Raw genomic sequence first — 21,221 nt, forward strand, 5'->3', positions numbered from 1 at the left:
TAGGTTTCCTTATTCTCAACATTTAATGTGGATGGGATAATATAATAGATATTTTGTCACTGGTTTCTTTCAATTAGCAGAATGTTTTTAAGGTTCATCCATGTTACAGCATGTATCAGTACTTCTTTTCTTATGGTCATATAATAATATTACATTGATGGACATTCCACATTTTGTTTTTACGTTTATCAGCTGATGGACATTTGGGTTTTTTCCACATTTTGGCTATTATTAATAATGCTGCTCTAAACATTTGTGAACAAGTTTTTGTGTTGGCATATGTTTTCATTTCTCTTGGGTGAATGTATGTCTTGTATGTCTTCCTTGAAAAAATGTCTGTTTAGTTATTTTGCCTATTTAAAAAATGGGGTTTTTGTCTTTTTATTATTGAGTTGTAAGAGTTCTTTAATAGTCTAGATAAAAGTCTCTTATATATGGTTTGCAAATATTTTCTCCCATTTTGCAAGTTGTCTTTTCATCTTCTTGATGGTGTCCTTTGAAGCATAAAAGCTTTTATTTTGATAAGGTCCAACATATCTACCTTTTTCTTCATTTCTTGTGTTTTTTTGGTGTCATATCTAAGAATTCCATACTAAATTCAAGGTCGTGAAGATTTACCCCTATGTTTTCTTTTAAGAATTTTTTAGTTTTAGTTTCTACATAAGTTTTTTGCTCCATTTTGCATTAATTTTGTTTATGATGTGAGGTAAGTGTCTGATTTCTTTCTTTTGCGCGTGGCTATTCAGTTGCCCCAGCACCAATTGTTGAAAAGACTATTCTTTGCCTATTGAATGGTCTTGGCACCCTTGTCGAAAATCAGTGGAACAGAGAAGTATGGATTGATTTCTGGACCCTCAATTCTGTTCCATTGGTCTGTATGTCTGTTTTCATGCCAGTACCATACTGTCTTGATTACGTTTCTTTGTAGTGAGTTTTGAAATTGGGAAGTGTAAATCTTCGTACTTTGTTCTATTTTTCAAGACTGTTTTGGCTATTGACGGTCTCTTGCAATTTGATACGAATTTTAGAATCAGCCTTCCATGACTCTGATAGGGATTCCATTAAATCTGTAGATTAATTTGGGAAGCATTGCCATCTTAACAATGTTAAGTCTTCTGATCCGTGAACATGGGATGTTTCTCCATTTATTTAGATCTTCTTTAATTTCTTTCAAAAATGTTTTATAGTTTTCAGAGTATAAATTTGCCCTTCCTTTGTTAAATGTATTCCTCAGTATTTTAATTTTTTTTAATGCTATTGTAATGGAATTGTTTTTGAAATTTTATTTTTGGATTGTTCAGTGTAAGTATGTAGAAATATAATTGATTTTTGTACATTGATCTTGTATCCTGCAACATTGTTGAACTTGTTTATTAGTCCTAATAGTTTTTAGTTGATTCTTTAGAGTTTTCTATATATAAGATAATATCATTTGCCAAGAGAGATAGTTGTAACTTCTTCTTTTCCAACCTGGATGACTTTGATTTCTTCTAATTACGTAATTGTCCTGTGTGGAACCCCCAGTGCAGTATTGAATAGAAGTGGTGAGAACAGATATCTTTGTCTTGTTCCTGATCTTAGGGGAAAAGCATTCAATCTTTCACCATAAATATGGTTTTAGCTGTGTGGTTTTTTTTGCTCATGCCTTTTATCAGGTTAAGGAAGTTCCCTTCTATTCCTAGTTGTTCAGTGTTTTTATCATGAAAAAGTGTTGATTTTTAAAAAAATGCCTTTTCTGCATCTATTAAGATGATCATGTGATTTTTTTTCACTCAAATTTTTAATAAATTTGTGTTATTAATTACAATGGCACCTACATGCTCAAGAAACATTATTTCCTCAGTGTGCAGACTGGTTGGTTCAGAGTGGTGGATTCTTGGTTGGCTTGAAGTGGTGCTGTAAATCTCAGGTGTCTGTAAGCACAGGTTCAGAACCATTGGCCTAACAACCAGATGTCTACCTAATAATGCGGAGTGCTCATTGCTTTACTTTGTGCTACATGTCAGTTTACATAGTGTGACAAGAGTCCTAGAGTTAGAAGAGACTTAATTGCTTGAGTTGTCTTCTATCCAATGCAGGCATCTCCTCTACTGTATCCCCAACATGTGGTCATCAACTTGGAATACACTCTTGGGAATGAAAGCAGGCCTTCTGGAAAAGGAGCAGGGGCGTTCTGTCATAAAGTTTTGGTATCATTTTCACAAAGACACAGGCTGGGTTTTCTGTATGTAGTTATTTACTATACTAAGAATCAGAAACTCAGAATTTCAGTCTTGGCCTCGACCCTGATTGGCTGTGTAAGTCTAGCTGAGTCTCAGCTCCACTAAGCCTCAGTTTCCTTCTCTGTTAAATGGCAATAATGATGATGATGATGATGATAGCAGCAATAACATCTTATTAAGTATAGAATCCTAGCTTCTTCATAGATATTGGGAAGCTGAAAAAAAATATTTTATAAGAAGACAATTAAAAATATTAAATTATCTTATAGATTCAAATTATTAATATCAGACTACCTTGGTGTTATTTGAAACCAAAAGAACAGGAATTAATGTCTTTAAAAGGCAGGCACTCAGTATTTGTATTAGTTCCTTAAAAATTCAGAAAAGCAGAGCTCAGGGATTTGGTTTCTATTGGTGTAGATGAAAAGTTCCGTAGGTGCTTGGGTTGGAGTTGAAAGCTGACTAAGCCAGGTGAACAGGTGTTGGTTGAAGAGCTTAGGCATAAGGGAGTAGTACGGAGCAGAATCCAGCACCCCAAACTCCACTCCAGGACAGAGCTCATCTCTGAAATTCCTATGATGCCTCCTCCACTCCCAGCATGTGGCAACATCACTTCAAAGAAACCATCACCACAAAACATTCAGAGTGGCAACATTACTTTGGCTGCTGCATTTCAAGTCTGGAAGGAAAATTATAAATAACAATCTGAAACTAACAGAGAGTAGTTTTGAAGACCAGTTTTGTAGCTAGTTACTTTAGAGATTATTTCTCTCTGTACTGACCTTCCCAAGAAGAAGCTGACAAAGAGTGGAGGAGGCTCCCTCTTCTAGAGCCTGAGGCTTTGTGTTTCTTTTGTTCTCAATCTGAGGACTTCCTGTTGGCATTTGCTCTGAAGGAAAAGTAAGTGTTCTCGGAATATTTGCATTCCAGCAAACAGACCTTATACCTCCAAATTTGTTTCTCCAACCTCCCTTTCCTGTCTATACAAAAACAAAACAAACAAATAAACAAAACCCCTGAAATCTAAGTACTCACAGGCTCCTATCCAATTTAGACCTTGGGCATCTGTATGAGGAGCCATGGAAATAGTTGAGCTAAAATTTCTCAGACAGAATCAGCATCATTGCCAGAACTCTGTTTCACCCCTTTCAGGTACTGTGTTCTGAATGGAATAGCAGAGGAAACCAGATGTGCACCACTGAAAACCACTCTTCTTTCCCAGAGCTCCCAGGAAGTCTCCTGTCCTGGGAAATTACTTCTTTGGGGAGAAGAGGGCAGCAGAGAGCCCTTCTCCTTGACCACCTGCAGCAGGCGCTGGATTGAAAATAGCAAGACAGTAGCAGTTGCTGGATTGGTCCTGTCAGCTGGAACCCTTGCTCCCCCAGAGAGCTGAGGTTAGCTATTGTGTTTGTTACTCTGTTGCTGTCCAGTGAAGCTGGAGAACAGTCCAGCATTATAAGGACCTGGGTGCGTGGGAGCTGAGAGCTCTTCATAGGCACTGCACTCTTTAAAAGGGGGCACAAGTGTATTGAAAGCAGAGCACATCTCTGCCAGGGTGCTTTGCCAGGGATGACAGATTGCATTGTCTGCACTTTTCTATTTCACTCTGATGGGGTGGTTGGCATCTCTGAGTCAATGGGAGGTGTTGGGGCCTTGTAAATGTAACATTTCCTGGGACGCTATCGCTCCCACCTTTTTTTTTTTTTCTCCCACTTTCTATTTCTGTTTTGTCTTGGTTTAGGGACCAAACTGGAGAGGATTGTTTAATTTTCTTTCCCAAACACTCAGGGTCCCATAAGGACTCTTCTAAGAGTGCATATATCCAAAGTAGTTCCAGAATCCTCCGGGTTCTGCCTGGTTAGCACAGCTGGTTGGAATCATGCGGTAACAAGGGCAAAGTGTGGGTCCTTCTCCTTGTGGGCCACTTAGCTTTGTGCTGTTTCATGGCCACGGGCTGCACCCCTAGCTCCAATCTGGTAAAATATCATGCATAAATGAAAGCAGATTAAATGCCTAACATAGTACACAACCCATAGGAGGTATTTAATCTATGTTTGCTCAATGAATGAAAGCACATCCATCAGAGAATCATAGAATGGCAACAATAAAAAATGATTTTAGAGACGTATCTGCTGCATCCCTTTACCATGTTGTTTATCAGAGAAAAACACAGTTCAGAGTCTCCTTGGATTATTTACAGTTACTATTTAACTTTTCTCAGTCAGAGGGCCAGCCAGGATTGCATCTGATTTGTCTTTTTGTCCTTCCCAGCTCCCAGGCCCAGCCTGGCAGTTAATGGAACTTAAGTTGTAATACTCATGGCTAAGAACGGCCCTTCCCAAATGGTTTCACTGTGCAAACACCACACTAGACACAAAGGCTATTAAGATTACAGGGTATTGCGCAGACAAGGCTGTAATCTAAGAAAAAATTCACCCAGAGCAGTCCCTCCTCCCCCAGGAATAAAGCCCATAGCAAGCAAAGTGGCAGTATTGGAGCTCAGAGAAAGCCTGGCCTTGGAGCTGCTGCTTGAGAAGGTCCCTGCAGGTGGAGGTCTTAGGGCCTCCAGGGCAACATAAGAGCAATGACCTTTCCAAGGAGTTAGTGATCAGAGGGCAGAACTGAAGATCAAACTTTCCGACTCTGTCCCATACAGAGGAATCATAATTGACGTGTAGAAGGGCACCACCTTGGTGGCTTGTGGAAAGGCCACCTGGTTTAATGGAAACATCTGCTTTATAGAACAGCACAAACTAGGCAGAGAATTTTTCCAGGTAAAGGTGCTTTGGACTGCTCTCATGAATAGGTAGAAACACTTTTTGACGGTCTAACTTGCAGGGCAATGGTCTTTGGGATGCACCTAGGGAACTGTTTCTTTTGTAAAGAGTCAGAATCCAGGATTAAAAAGCTGAGCAGCACACACTGGGCTCAGAGGGCGAAAACTTGATGGCTCTAATATAGTAGAGAAGGAGGCAAGTTCTAGGAGGGCTGGAGATTGAGGATACCATCTGATATCTGGGCAGTACCAACTCGCATCAACCCATGCTGGGGGTGAGAGTCTCTTTGCTTTGCAGAAAACCCCCATCAGGGCAGCTTGTCCTTGCTGTGTCACCTCCTTTCCAGCAGCCCTTTTAGGAGTTCCAGTTGCTGTGGTTGGTTTCCCTTAGTCTCTTAGAAGTATTTGTGAGTTTGTGGGTGGGATACATATCTCTCTGCACTGGCGGGATGGAAAAATGTGAGCATTACTCCCAAAGCGTCTGAGTATAGTTGTGGCAGAGGTTACCCAGTTCTGGATTTGAGAAGACCCAGCAGAGATGAGGACAGGTGCATTATACAGGAGGTCAAGGGTAAGGCCAACCTCTGCACGCTGGAGGCCTTGCCCATACCAGCCTGAGAGCTTTTACTCACAGATTCCTCTTTTGCCTGTTCATCCTTTACTCTTTCTTCTGAATTTCTGAAAATCAGCGATATTTTTACTGTTCCTATAATTTTGCCTTTTCCAGAATGTCACATAATTGGAATCACACAGCATATAGTCTTTACATACTGGTCTCTTTCACTTAGCAATGTGCATTTAAGTTTCTCCATATCTTTTCATGTTTCATAGCTCATTTCTTTTTATCATTAAATAATATTCCATTGTTTGACTGTACCACACTTTATCTATTGAAGGACATCTTGGTTGCTTCCATTTCTTGGCAATTATGAATAAAGCTGCTCTAAACATTCAACATGCAGGTTTTGGCGTGAACATAAAGTTTCAGATCAATCGGATAAATACCTAGGAGCGTCATTGCTGGGTCATATAGCAAGACTATATTTAGCTTTGTAAGAAACTGTCTTCCAAAGTAACTGTACCATTTTGCATTCCTGCCAGCAATAAACGAGAGTTCATATTGCTTCAGATCCTTGACAGCACTTGGTATTGTCAGCTTTTTTTTAAATTTAGCAATGGTAATAGGCGTGTCATGGTATCCCATTGTTGTTTTAATTTGCAATTTTCTAATGACAAGTGATGTGTACCATCTTTTTATGTGTTTATTTGCCATCTATGTATGTTTCAAACTTCTTTGACTCTGGAGGCCTAGCTCAGAGCCTTAAATAATCATAGGTTCTAAATTAATCATTTGCTGTTTGTCTACCCCAGGGTACAGCTAAAGCCATGTTAAGACTGCTTGAAAAGATTCTTTGTTTCTTTTAAGTTGCCTTAACTTTTCCTTCGGAAACTTTTTCAACATTATACATTTGTATGTAATGCAAATGGATTATTGTTATTACTAGGCACCAGAATTCTTCTTAGAGAAAAAAAAAGTGCCATTTTTTGGAAAAATATATGATAGCATGAGACAAGGCAATGAAAGTGGTGACAATGTTCCCTGATTGAAACAAAGAGAGCACTCTGTCTCTGTTCTCAAGGGGGAAGATCCAGAAAGAGAGAAGGAAAGAGAAAGAAAGGAGGAGTAAGCAGATGAAAGGAGGCTGAGGTCCACATTCAATGAAGCAACCAGTAGAAATCCCACAATTTAAGATTAGGGATTTCTGATGTTAAATTTGAAAATCTTCATGTTGCTGTGGTATAACACCCACTTTTGTCCCTCCCCACCTCAACACATTTTCAGTAAAGTTGACCACACTTATGAATGCTTTGTGTGAAAGCTTTGTATTGTTTTAGGAATTCAAGAACTTGAGTTTCATTTCTGCAGTGAAGAACAGAGATAGCACCTGTGGAAACTGAGAATGAAATGAACCCACCTAGGATTTAGCAACCATCTTGCTGAAGGTTAGGATTTGGACAGGGCATGAATGGAGATTTAAGCTAAGCTTCTGTGGCTCTCAAGGGGCCAGGAGACCCTAGCTAAGTTAGCATCTGCATTATAGATATTACAGTGAGGACTCCTTTATAATTCTCAAATTACAATAGAATGTTTTTCTTTGACTCCATCAACCATCATGTAAAGGAAATATTTTCTTTAGATTGTGCAAATTTAACTCAACCTACATTGAGCTGGACATTGTGACAAATTACTGAGAATCTGCTTGTATGACATTTTACATTTTATTTTTTTAATTGACTTTTTATTGTATAAATCAAGATTCATCCACACACACACACCCCCCATAAGTAAATGGAATCAAAGGGTTTAGTGGGTGGAGACACAACCTGAGCTTCTGTAACTTCGTGGAGACCTTCTCTATCCCTTCTTTTTCCACTGTGTATATCCACTTGGGTGCTATGAGGAGACCAGGAATCCCAGGGTCGTGGGGTGCCGGGGCAGGAGGGGGCATCTGGTGGAGGTCCAGCCCAAAGCCTCAACATATTTTGAGAGCTCATTGCTTACCATGGGCTGCGCTGGCTGGGTGTGTTAATTTAACCCTAGGAAGTAGGTATTCTCATGTGTGTTTGCACCTGGGGAAGTCAAGGCTTAGAGATTTAAATATTGTGCTCAGTTTGTACTGTTAAAAAGATGTGCACTCAGGATTCAAATTCAAGTGATCTGACCCCAAATCTGTATGACATCTTATATGCAAGCTTAATTTTTACATTTTAATTCATTCAAGCATATGGTAATGGGAAGGGTCTGAGAGCTTCAAAAACGGAAGAGAAGTCCTTGAACATAGATTGATAGAGCTGGAAGAACAGTTAGAGACTACTTTACAGATGAGGAAACGAAGGTAAAGGGAAGTGAATAACTTTCCTTAGGTCATACAACCTTTGAGCAGTAGATTTACTGTATCAGTTTGAAGAGAAAGTTATTTTCCTTGTTAGGGGAATTTCTACAATGGGCCATCTCCCTACAGTACTCAGAGATCTAACTTGGCCATGGAAGAGAACTTGGCCAACTCAAAAATGTCTATGTCTTGAGATCCTTTCCTCTGTTTCATAAAATAATACTGGAGAACAAAATGGTCTTACATGATCATAAAACACTGAACTTCAGCTTTTTCAGAAGTACCCGACCCCCCCCTCCCCGAGTCCAAACTTTGGAGGACTTCAGTGAATGAGATGCCGGCAGACAGTAGGTGGTTAGGTAGGCTTTTTCCCACTTAGTGTGCCTCCAAGAACTGAAGATAGTCAACTGCAAAGCAATCAATATGTGTTTCACTTTTGTTTTCTGTATAAATAGTTGTCTTATCTGAAATGACCTTTTCCAAGAGCTAATAGCCATAAATTTTCGCAGCTGGATATGTTTAGAAATGCCTCTTAGCTATTTTTGTTGATTTATTTTCTTTGTCTGTATTTGAGCAATCCATCTTTGGGCATGGAAGCAAGCAGCCCTGGCCACTAGACCTCCACCTCTAATGATATAAACTCAGGGAACATAGTCTCTCTCCTGTGGGAAAGACCCCATATGGAATCCCATGGAGTTATAGCTCAGCCCAGGAGAAATTACTACATGTTGGGGAATCATCTTCAGTTCCTTTTGTGGTAACTTTAGTCTGCATTTCCCCCTGCCTGTTTTGAAATCTATCTATCTCTATCTATCTATCTATCTATCTATCTATCTATCTATTTGTAACTCCAATGTCCAATAATACAGTGGTTATATATTATGGCATATTAAAAGGCCACAAAAATGAAAAGGCAAATACAATTTGCTATGTTGCTTCATGGAAAAGCATATATATGTTAATTGACCACTGCATATATTTAATTATAGTATGCAAATTTTAATTATACATTTGGATAAAATTTAGACATTTTCTCTAAAAGAGGAAAGTGAACTGACAAATCTTGATGACCTAATATACACTGAGTTTATCGCATTTAATGCATAGAATAACCCTGTAAAAAGGCATTATTACCTTCATTTAAAGATGAAGAATCTGAGTCTCAACAAGGTCAAATAACTTGCCAAAGGTCATACAGCTAATATAAAGGTATAACCAGTGTTCCAGTTCAGTCCTAAAGCTAAGATCCATGCTATTTTTATTCTGTCATGCTGCATTTAGAGAAACCTAACAATTAATGATTTAGGTAAAGAGCTTAGAGTTACGACATTTCTTCGTTAAAAATAAAAATAAATATGAAGATATTTTTGTCCTCCATATTCACTGAGTTACTAATTTCTGAGTGAAGGAAGTATGAGTGGTACAATGGAGAGAACTCATCATCCATTTGTCCTTTCGCTATTACCTCTTTCTGGACATCCATTTCCCAGGCAACAATATACATGCTCCGAGGTCTAAAGTCAAACGGCTTCTATGAAAAGAATGCAATAGTTTAAGCCCTGAACGTAAGACAGAGCAATAAAAAAATCAGTATGGGCAGGGCTAAACTTAGATGAAATTTAGAAATAGAAATTTATTTTTTTTTCTTTTTAAACCTCCAGCATTCTTTCCCCTCTCTTTTATAGTGACCCATTTTCGGTATCACAAGCTGTCTCTATTGAAATTAATAAACTTATTCAAGACCTCTGAGTGGTTCCCTGGGGACAGTTTGTTTTCTGAAGCTGCTGTAGATCCCTCCAGCTGCCCTAATGAGTAAGGGGTGTGCACCGTAAGTTTTGTACAATAGGTCGAATATAGGAAGCATGAAGAAGGTTCTGGAGCTAACTTTTGCCTTCTTTAAGTTTGGTTTGGTATGAAATTTGAATTATTAAACAAGAGTCAGTAAAACATTTTTTAAAATAAACATTAATATTGGAGGATAAATGATTCATCAAGTTTAATTCACTTCTTTTCCCAGGACTATTTATATTTTAGCCAGAGATGGGAATTTTATGGTTCAAGAATGGAATTTCAGATATCAATCAGCAGGTATCAATCAATCAATAGGTCTCCATTGCCCCTGAAATCGTAAAATTGTTTGTTTCCCTTATGAGTCAGACATGGGACCTGGAGAGCTGAATAGATTCAGTTCACCACCATAAGGATTAATTTCTCCATTCGACAGAGGAGTAGCTGAAAGTCAGAGGAGTAGCTGAAAGTCAGAAGAGTTGTGGAGATTTGCCCTCACCTCACAAGTTAGTAGGTGGTAAACAGGCTAGAACCCAATACTTCTCCCTAGAATTGTAGAACTAGAGGGCTGGCAAAGATCTTAAGTTGCAAGAGGCATGTCCATTCTCCTTAAGACCTCCTCACCAAATAGTTGTCACGTGCCCAGTGACAGGGAATCCACATCAACCCAGTGATTTCTTAGACGTTGCTGATCTGAGCACTATGTCACCTCGATGACGCCACCTATAGGACAACACAGGAAAAGACTAATGCTTCCCTCCTCTTCTCTGACACTTCTGATTCAAATCCCTGCATCATTCCGATTAAGCTTCTCTGAACTTGCTACAGTTTACCTCAGAATATGGTTCTCAGAACCAAACCTAGTACTCCAGGTGAGGTCTGGACTTACTTATTCCTTCATTCATTCATTCAGCAGAAATATATTTGATCAGTGTCAGACTACACTCAGCTCAGTGCAGAGTAAGGACGAATGCTTAGTCCTGTTGCTGAGGACAAGATATATTTTTGGTTACTGTCCAAGATAAATTCGTTCTGGTTTTTAGGGGTTTATGGTCAGCTAGCTCTCTTAAGTTCTTTCCCATGGACTCCTATTGTAGTGTGTTCCTCGAGTTCTACCAAGCTGTTTCTCTGTGTGGGAAGCTTGCGCTATTTGTGCGAAAACCCATCCTGTCACCCTGTTGCGGGGGGGTGCCTACACAGGCTTTTATAAAACCCATTTGGGTTGTAATGAGAACACCTTTCCTCAGATCCTGGTCCAGCTTTTATTTTTTCCTGATGCCAAAGTTGACATGCCCCCAGTTTATCTGTGTAATAAAACCTAATCTCTAGGACAGGGAGCCATCTCTGCACTCAGGGGTCAAGAAGGAGCCAAGGAGAGGGTGGTGAGCTCACATGTACACGGAGACGCTTCCGCAGGCTGTGGAAAACTACCTGTCCAGTCCCTTCTCCATGGCTTCCCACTGTGTTATCCCTCCTTCTGTGCCTTTGACTTCACATGCACTTGAACTGGCTCCCCGGGGAAAAAGGCAACCACCCAGTAATAGGGCACATGATTTCAGTCAAGGTCTAAACAGCATTTCTGGAGTCAGGATTCTGGAAATAGGAGGCTGTAGAACTTTGACATCTGTACCATCATATCTTGCTGTGTTTTTCCTCACTCATGCCATCCCTCCTCACCCTGTTCTTTTCCCCTTCTCTATTGAAAGAGCTCCTTTCAATGCAATTTCTTGATGCTATTTACACACTTATGGAGGGTCTTGTCTACCCATTAATAAGATAAGCAAGATTTAAAACACAGAGGAATCATTTGGGTGAGTCACACTGAGGACCTTGGGACCTTTGTCCTAAGCTTCCATCATCAATTCACCCTGTCGGTTTGTACATGTCACGAAGGGAGCATCAGGAGAAAGGTCTGCAGCCTCCATCAGTGTCTCCCTTCTTCATCTCAGCGTGGCCTCTCACGCTCGTTTCTCCGTTTTGTTGGTTCTTGTCACAGGAAGGAGATGTGGTCCTTCTAACTCGAGCTCTGCTAAAGCTAAATCAGCATCTCCTCGCATGCCTTTGCCGTGGCAATCCTCAGTACCCGCTCTGCACCTCACTGTGCAAGGCAAAGAACCTCGGATGAGTCAGATCTTCCTTGAATGGGGGAAAAATCGTCAAGGATCTCTGTATAAACAAGCTCTCAGCGTGGAGTGAGGGAGAGAGATTCCAAACTTTTCCATGAGAGAGCGACATCTCCTCCCCATCCTCCAAGTTTGTGTTGCGAATATTCCCCACATTCTCCTCCATAAAAGCTAGCTCTTTCTACCACTCTTGTTTTCACATGTTGTTTAGGTCAAGTTTAAGCTGTTCTAGCTTTGAGCTGGAGTTCTGATGCCAACTCTTTGCAACCAACAAGGACCTACTGTACAGCACAGGGAACTCTGCTCCATATTCTGTAACAACCTAAATGGGAAAAGAATTTGAAATGAATAGATACATGTATATGTTTAACTGAATCACTTTGCTATACATCTGAAACTAACACAACATGGTTAATCAACTAGACTCCAATATAAAATAAAAAGTTTTCAAAAACCCTGTGCTGTCACAGGCATATCCCCTCCCTCAGACCATGAACCACCCTCCGCCTTATCCACCTCTGCACACACACTTTAAAAAAAAGTTTAGTATTACCAGTTTGGCAGGAGGAAGTGTAAATGTTATGTCAGTGTTAAGACAGAACTTAATCCTGAGAGATGAGTTGTCAGGGAAGCGAGACACTAATTGACACGTGTTAAATGACACCTGCTGTTCCTAATGGTGCACAAACAAGGTAGTTCCAGGACAGGTGAAAACTGCTCCACGGGAGTGGAGGGTGGAATTTTCTTTCCTGTCTTCCAGGGCAGAGTGTACGGTCAGTCTGATGGGCCTGGGTTGGGGATGGGTAATAAATGAAATGCTTCTGGATTACCAGGTTAGCCAAACACTCAGGAAGTTTGGGTCCTTTCAGTTTTGAGCGAGGGATTAACTGGAATGAGCTGGGCTTTCCCGAATTACAGAGGGCCTTTTGATGATGTCAGAAATTCCAAGAGGAGGAGGCTGGAGAAGAAAGTAAGAAAAGCTGAACATCTGTTCTCTGTAAAAATAATAAGCAAGCAAAACAAAACAAAACGAACAAAACCAACCCAAACCTACCCTTAACTCCTCCCTTCCTGGCAGGCTTCTCCAGGTAGCTCTCTCTTGTCCTGGCATCTGTAAGGCTGAGGAAGCAAACCAGTTGAAAACGGGCGAAGCAAGTGGTTTGTAGTGTTGGACATTATATTAAAAAAAATACTAATGCCTGAGCCCTTTTCCAGAGATTATAGTGCAACTGATGTTAAGCAGGGCTGGAGCTCCCATGTTTTGGTGAAGCCTCGCAGGATTTTCTAATGTGCAGCCGATACTGCTGACCACGGGACCGAAGAGCATCCTGCAAACGCAGTGGAGCCTATGGGGCCACCTGGTATTTGAGATCAAATGCTGCTGGAGGGACTTCCCTGGCGGTCCAGTGGTTAAGACTCCGTGCTTCCACCGCAGGGGGCACGGGTTCGATCCCTGGTCAGGGAACTACGATCCCGCATGCTGCGTGGTGTGGGCAAAAAAGAAAGTTTAATTTTAAAAAATTATAAAAAAAACTGCTGCTGGAATTCCACCTTCAAGAGAGCAAACGCAGCATTTTCTCCCACATACCGCCATGGATTTCTAGGCTTGAAAAACAATCTTTGAGTATCCTTCAGTCATTCCAAGGAGAAAATGGGACTTTCCTCTGGGTGTCACCCCTTCCTTTCTGCCCCATCACCTCCCTGTTGAGGGTTGTGCCTGTCACTGGATCGGCTGAAAACAGGAGGAGACTGTCCAGTTAGAAGAGGCTGCACAGGGGACCCATCCTAAATTTCCATCCTAGATCTCTCCTAAACCCCATATCAGGCCCAGAGCAAGTTCAGGAAATAAGTCCAGCCATGTCTGGAGCCTTTGTAGAGGTCAGAGGAGGACACGCCACGGAGACTGAGGTTCTGCCTTCCCTTGCTGACTTTTGATGCGCGAGTCTGTCTGGGAAAGTTTGCACGAAGGCCAAGTCTATGGCTAAACTCGGAGCTCTTCATGTTCCAGGACTATCATTCCTGCCCCTTTTCTTGGGCAGTAAATAACTCTTGGCTTTGACAAACAAGCCCTGGTGACACATTGGTGCTGGCTGTGGGCAGAGCAGAGTCTGGGTGTCTCTGTGCAGAACCTGGTACCCTAAGCCTAGTCTGACCCTCTTGACTCAGATTTCCTCATTACAAGGAATGGTGGTGACCGTGGCCCTGAGAGTGACCAAGGCCAGGGTCTGATGTCGTATAGTGAATTCCGTGGTGCTCCACCGAGGCGCCATACAGGGGAGACGCAGCCCCACGGCTGCTGGGCATGTTGACGGTAATGACTTATAGCTTGTCCCTCAGTGGCCAGAAAGGAATGCATCATCCAAGGTTACTGCCTCTTTCAGGAGGTGGCCGACGCTGGGATACAAGTACCCATCCTTTCCTCGGTCTGGGACACATCGGCTTTGGGGCTTCTTAAAGTATCGGGTGAGGACTCAGTCACACCTGCCTTAGGGATCAGCTTCTCCTACTCCTCAACCGTGTTGTCCTCACTTCCTCTTGGGTGTATTTCCTGAGCTCACCTCAACAAACCTTCTGTGTGCAACTCTCCCTCGCAGGGCACCCAAGCTAAGTGACTTTCTCTTCACAGCCACTGGTCCCTCAGAGGTCAGCTTTAAGACACAGGGTATTAACATCACCCCAGGAAAACGACTTGCTTTGTAGTTAGAAGGAAAACTTGTATCAGGTGTACATCTTTGACATTTATTTCCCCTTCTGGCAGCTATGGCCTTCCTAAGGAGGCCTGGGGAGGACCAGTGAGACCTCCAGTGACAAAGCTAGGGTGACTCTAGAAATTTTCACCTGAAGTAACCTGAGAGACAGATTGAAAAGGAATTCTGAATCCCACAGACTCGCTAAGGAGAGGTGCTGGAAGAAGACAGGTATGAGATTAGCAGAGACATTCAAGGAAAGTTGGAAAAGTGACGAGGAAGAGGAGGCAGGGGGCTTTCTTTAGAGATGGGAGATTTTTGTTCAATTTTCTGGATTACTTTTAATGGTTAAAAAAAATAATCCACATCTGTTTATTTACTGCAAGAGCTTTTGTAATTTGAGAGCCTTCCAAGGGAGGGGAGGATGACTGTAGATTTATGCAAGGAGTTAAATCTCATGATGAGAACATGCAACAAGGAGGCCCCACCTGTGTGTACAATGTACTTAAAGGATTAGAGCAAACTTTGAAATTATGATATGTTTTACCTAGAGTAAGCACCTTACCCTTTAAGCTTCTATTTCCTGGAAGGAGGTGGGAGGAAAGAAAACCATCAATTCTCTCAGGTAATCAGGTGCATGAGACACTCTGCTTGTGGGATTAAATGAAGGTTTAAGTGCAGGTGGATGAAGGATGTGTTATTGATATATTTTATTTTAAACCTATTTTCAATGCTTGTAATTCCAATTCCAAGGTGTTGCTTGCCAGAGGTCCATGTGCCCTGAATGAAGGTGACATTTTCAGGGAGATGCAGGAGCCAGGGGAGCAGTCGTCATGTGAGGGGCTACTGGGTGTAGGAAGGGGAATTTTAAAAGAACTGCTGCTGTGGTCCCCATGTTCCCTTCAGGGTCTTCAAGAAATTTAAGTAAATACCTGACATTCTCTAAACCAAAGGTATCCCTGGGCTAAAGCAGGTGATTCTTAAAATGACACAAACATTTCTTTCCACTCCATGTGATTAACCAGTAACAGAGGCCAGAGCATTTATAAAAGAATGACCATCCTCTGCTATCCACTAAGCTACTGCTTTTGATTATGCAGTCTCCATAGCTTAGACAGGCAGGCGAAGAGTGGGAGAACAGGGTAATCAGAAACACAGAAACTTAATAGCATTCAGTCTTTAGGAAGCAGAAAATCACACACAGATATGTCTAAAAATGACACAGTACTTTATTTTAAAAATAGGTGTTGCAAAAAATACATAGAAATATAAAGTTTGGTCGGTGTACTTTACTAAATAAACTTCAACTCACAGGTTTGTGTGTTACAGATTGGAGCAGAGTTTGTTATGCACGTGGAGAACCCAAACCAATTTATTAAACAGGATAGAAACAGGTTGTCTGGGTGAAGTGGCCTGGTGGGGTGGGGTACCCTCCAGTTTACCTATCAGATACAGATATACTAGCTCTTCAAAGGTTGTTCTACCAGTTTGGATATGGTGAATGACTAGTTCCAATGGGGGAAGAGCAAGATGGATTCACCAAACCAAAGAATTCTAAACAAAGACTTATTTTTTTCTTTCTGCAACACAATATACATCACAGTAAAATGTTTAATACTTGAAGGCTTGGGGGTTGAAAGAATTCAACACAGAGGGAGGAAGAGGAAGGGTACTGACCAGAGAGTGAGCACTGAACGTGTGAGAGGGAGAAAAGCAATTTAGGCTGCACTGCCTTCTGTGCTCCCCTTTCTGTGTGGGCAACACGTGGCATTTGACAGTATTTCAACGTGGAGCTCAAACCATAGAAAATGGGATGAAACAAGCCAACTTTCTATCAACTTTGGCAGTTTTGCCACCAACAGTAAATTGGACCTTTTTAATAGGAGGAAATTGAAAGGTTTCTCATTGAACAGAATTAAGTAGTGGGATCAAGAGATTTCCAGGCCTCAGGGTACCTCATTAGCAACTGGCTTTTTGGCATTCCGATGTCTCCCCTCTCCCAGGTCACCTGAGATTATAGGATAAAAATAGAAGGGTGGCCAGATTTCTCCTGTGCTCTCTTCTCATTCTCTCTGAAGTCACCAGGTGACTCATTTGGGGGGACCCTTTTTTTTTTTTTTTTTATAAGTACTAAACACAGTTCCTGAAGCATTTGGACAGTTTCATTGTTTGGTGATGGAAGCCGCAATAATGTGTTTTGAAAACTGTTTCCTTTTTCTTAGCTCCTTCCTGCCAAGTGCCATCAGGCCGGTCAGCTTGCTTAGGGGATGGGGCTTTCTGAGGTCCAGGCCCCTTTTCTCCGTGCTCCACCCCTGATCCTTCAATTTCCACTAGACAGCTCTACAGGCGCCTGACCCTTCACTCTGTGCTGTATTCTTCCTTGAGTGTGAAAGCTCGATACCTCTTACCTCCTCTGCCTGCAGGGATCCCAAAGGGTTCTCAGACTTTGAGCTGTAACAACAGAGCCACCACAAAGTCCTATAAAAGCAGCAGTGACCTTCTGGAGCTGTCAAGTCTTTAAATAGGATTTGGGATTTAATGCTGTATATTTTTAAAGGAAAGACATAAGAATTGCTAGTTTTTTAAAAAAATGCATGTCTTTTAGCCAATTCAGAATCTGCTCCACCCCCCTCCCTACTTATTTTAAACCCAGGAGAGATAAAACTTTGGGAAAAAAAAAAAAAAAAAAAAAGACCAGATCTTGGGCTAAATAAGGAAGGTGTATGTTAGGTGCAATCAGACTAAAAGAAGAACTTCAGTGGGTGACTTGTGGAAAGGGAACAAAAAAATAAAAGAAAGGGGAAAGGAAGGAGCTTAAGGAATTATGTGATCTGTCATGGTGTAGTATGAATTGCAGCCTGAAAACTCCAGGAAGCTTCTCATTCTAAATTCTCAGACCCAGAGCAAAAAGGTCAGAAGAGGCTTTTTTACCTTTTGCTGATTAAAAAAAAAAAAAAAAAAAAAAAAAGCAATGCTCCCCAGCAGCATTGAGGATACTCCTCCTTAGACCACTGTCCTGAACACGCAGAGATTCTTCTGGCCTGGGCCCACCTCCTGCAGTAGAGTTTTGTTTATACAGCTTGTCTTAAGACTACATGAGTGCTTCTTGTTCTGCTTGGGCCACCCTGTAAATACTTAGGTCGGTGTATTATTTAAAAAGGAATAATAAAAAGCTTATATTTTCATCTCTTCCTACCCATCTCCATATCCCGTGCCAACCTGTGCTGAGCACGACAGGCTTCTCTGTGGGATTCTCCATTTCCCTCTCTCTTCCAGGGACAGAGAGAAACCTTGGCCATAGTCCAAGGCCAAGGAGAGGCTTTTGACCTTCAGTGTAATTCAGTAGGTGACATCCTCTTATTAGCCGTCCTTCCCCGCCCCCCTCCCCCTTCGGGTGTGCTCTTTCAGAGTGGTTGCTCAGTTACACAAGAGGGTGGAGTTGGAGGAAACAGAATCCTCCGAAGTGATGTGGACACCTCCTACAAAATCACCCAAAGTGCTAGAAACAGCACTTGGCTTTATCCCTCTCTACTTCAAGCAGGTCTCTAACAGCAAAAATGACCTACGTTCTGTGTTGGGGGAACTATTTGGATATTAAATCATTCCCTGTCCCAGATCTTTCATTGGCCCTCCAGTGAAGAATCTGAGATTTCCATGCAAACCTCCAACAGTTTTGGTCTCGTGCCTCTTGCTGTTCAGTCCTCCCTGACCCCGGGCCCTTTTGCCTTCCAGAGGGGCCACCTGGGGAAGGCCGTTCTTGATGCCTCGTGGTTGTCGGAGGTGTTATCAGAAAGCTGGGCTCCAGCCTGCCAAGCAGTAAAGGTAGGGGTAGTAAGGGTAGGTGTTATGCATGGAGATGAGGGAGCCCCGCGAGAAGCCCTCCTCTTTCAGAGCTGGCAAGGAAGGATGCTTCTCCAGGTCTCCCAGGTCTGAGGTGAGCTGCTTCCGCTTGGTCTTATAGCGTCTGTTCTGGAACCATATTTTCACTTGGGTCTCCGTGAGCTTGAGGTTCTTGGCCAGGTGAGCCCTTTCGGGAGCTGACAGATACTTCTGGTGACTGAACTTCCTCTCCAACTCAATGACCTGAGTGTGCGAGAAGGCGGCCCGGGAGCGCTTCTGTGGCTGCTTGGGGGCTGGAGGCAGGCTCGGTAAGGCGTCCCGAGTGTTTTCACAGTCCAACAGATAAGTCTCAAAGTGCCTATCTGGAAACGAGAGGGGAGAAGCAGGGATGCGCAGGAAAACGTTACATGTTAGCACGGAAGAGTACAGAATTCAATCCACCCTTATCTCTTCTGGTGAATGAACAAACAGCCCACTGTCGGTTTAGATACATTGCACTTTTTTCACAGGACTAAGGAACTCTCTGAGTGGGGAGTGAGTGCATATGTAGATTATGTGTTAGTTTTCTACAAGTCATCAAGTCTCCAAAGTAGGAGCAGTTAGTGCTAGAACTTCCTGCCATATCATCCAGTAGAATGAAATAGGGATTCTGCATATGTCTTGAGGAAAAGCGGGAGCAGGGAGGCAGGAAAAACTCTGAGAAATAAGATACCCGGTAAAGCGGGCCCCAAAGGCACCCGGTGTTAACATCCGGGTGGCAAGAGAGGGCTTATCGTGGTGATCACTTTATAGTGTGTGCAAAGATCAAATTATTGTGTTGTACAATCTTATGTACCAATTTTACCTCAGTTAAAAAAAAAAACTGATGGGAAAGAAAGTAAGTCTACTCTAAGCGTTCCGACGTTATAACTCCTGAAGACCAGAGGGGCTCCTAGACTTACTGCTTTATTGTCCGTGGGACTGGGAAGCGAAGGGCATCTTTGCTGGTCAAACCCTGATTTATTAATATTAATACGCTATTATCAATAACTCGTTATATGTTAATTGTTGTAACTGCCCAGAAGTAATATGGGGCTGGCGCCGATCAAGGGTCGCACTGTGGCTGGGAGCGATGTTGGGGTTTCCTTCTGGGACACTGGACCACGGTGGGAGCTTCGTGCGCGCTCGCCTTTTGTCCCCGGGGCGCGGAGAACCCGCTGCGCAGAGCACCTTGCCGGGCGAGTCAAGCCCATGTCTAAATCCTGCGCCGCCCTGATGCTGGGGTCATGGTTAATCTCCGAGGCGCGGCCGTGGCGGAGGCCGTGAGGTCCCTTAGCCCGTCGCCGCGGGGCCCCGCATCCCTGCAGCCGGAGCTCCGGAGGTCCACCTAGCACCCGCCCTCACGCCCGTTCGGCCAGCGGACCGGCCCGCCCTTCCGGGAGGACCCACCCCGGCCCAGCCCGGCCTCCCCAGCCTCGCCGGCATACCTGGCTCGGTCTCCACCGGCTGCTCGGCCTCCCCGCGCGCAGCGCGGGGCCGGGCTCTCCGCTGGTCCTCCGGCGCCCCGGCGCCTCCTCTTCCTCCCTCGGGCTCCGGCTCACGGTCTCGCCTCGGGTCAGGCTGGCGCGGGGGCTGCGGGCTGCCCGCGTGACCTCCGCGCCGATCAGCGCCTTCACGCAGGATGTCCTGGATGAGGAAGGAGGTGAGCGGCTTGGACTGGGTGGGCGGCGCGGCCCCGGGGCTGCAGCTAGCTGCCCCCGCCTCCCTGGGCCGCGGCTCGGGAGTCCGAAGCATCCCCGAGGTTCGGCTCCAGGCGCCCAGGCTCAGGCCCCTGCGGCTGCGCCCAGGCTGAGCTCGCCGCTCTGGCACCACTTTCACTTTCCGCGGCCCCGGGAACTTATAGCCTTAGGGGCGCGCCGCGCCGCCTTCCCATTGGCCGCTCGCCCGAACCGCGCGGCTGATTGGCCGCCCGCCGCTCCAGGTGAGGGAAAAGGGGAGTCCCTCGCACAGTCTGGGTCGTGTCCTTTCATAGAGGATTTCTTCCGAAGTTCCTTCTTCTCCAGGATCCTGGCTCGCCTCCCTCCTCCCTACGTCGTTTCCCCAGGCTGGTAGAGAAAACCAAAGCGGGTCTCTTCTGCCCCAACCCACAATATGTTTAGCTGCTTCTGGGAAATCATGATGCAGAAGAGAAATACTCCATTTAGCTCTTATGAGATCGTTAAAGTGCCTTTACTCACAAAGAAATAGGTGGGGCAATTACCAGCATCCCACCTTACAGATGAGAATTCTGGGTGCCCGTTGACAAGGAGACAATGGTAGCAAAGCTGGATCTACTAAACCTAAGGCTGTCAAAGAGACATGACAGGTAAGTGTAGTACCTGACCCCAGGCTGGATTCTGTACTGGACGTTATTGGGGCAATTGATGAAAATGGAATAGGGCCAATGGCTAAAAGTATTGAATCAGTGTTACATTTACTGAAATTGGTAACAGTATTGTGACTGTATAAAAGAATATTCTTCGGAAATAAACACTAAAGTATGTAGGCCCATGATGTATGTAACTTACCCTCAGTTGGTTCAGAAACAATGACATAGATGGATAGAGAGATTCCATATGATAAAGTTGAATGGGTTAAAATATTAATTGGTGAATCTAGGAAAAGGGTATACCACTGTTCTTTTGAACTATTTTTATTTAAGCAACTTTCCTGTACGTCCTACTCTAAGACACCTTTCATTCGACTGGAAACTTTTCAAAAAGATGGTATGTTGTATGTCTGGGGAGAAGGGAGAGGGAGTAGGTTATTGCGGATAAAGCAACCGCTAAAGAGAACCACCCTGTGTAATATGAAGGTCTTTGGCAAGGATGGTTTTCTTCTCTCATTATTTTCATTAAAAATTTTTGTCACAT

General features: G+C 43.3%; 1 protein-coding gene across 1 annotated transcript; it reads right to left on the minus strand.

Annotated features, from left to right (window-relative positions):
- Nucleotides 1-18,276: 18,276 nt before the first annotated feature.
- Nucleotides 18,277-20,103, minus strand: NKX3-1 (NK3 homeobox 1). The gene is made up of 2 exons (XM_007100551.1): nt 19,797-20,103; nt 18,277-18,692 (listed from the first exon to the last, which is right to left on the minus strand). The coding sequence occupies exons 1-2, from the start codon at nt 20,101-20,103 to the stop codon at nt 18,277-18,279; spliced, it is 723 nt and encodes a 240-aa protein (XP_007100613.1).
- Nucleotides 20,104-21,221: the final 1,118 nt, after the last annotated feature.

The sequence above is a fragment of the Physeter macrocephalus genome, chromosome 9, assembly GCF_002837175.3.
Source record: "Physeter macrocephalus isolate SW-GA chromosome 9, ASM283717v5, whole genome shotgun sequence".
Lineage (NCBI taxonomy): Eukaryota > Metazoa > Chordata > Mammalia > Artiodactyla > Physeteridae > Physeter > Physeter macrocephalus.

Excerpts from the sequence above, each read along its gene's own strand:
- NKX3-1 (XM_007100551.1), bottom strand. The coding sequence starts at position 20,103 with ATGCTTCGGACTCCCGAGCCGCGGCCCAGGGAGGCGGGGGCAGCTAGC. Across the intron at positions 18,693-19,796 it reads GCCGGTGGAGACCGAGCCAG|ATAGGCACTTTGAGACTTAT; the intron begins GTATGCCGGCGA and ends TCTCGTTTCCAG.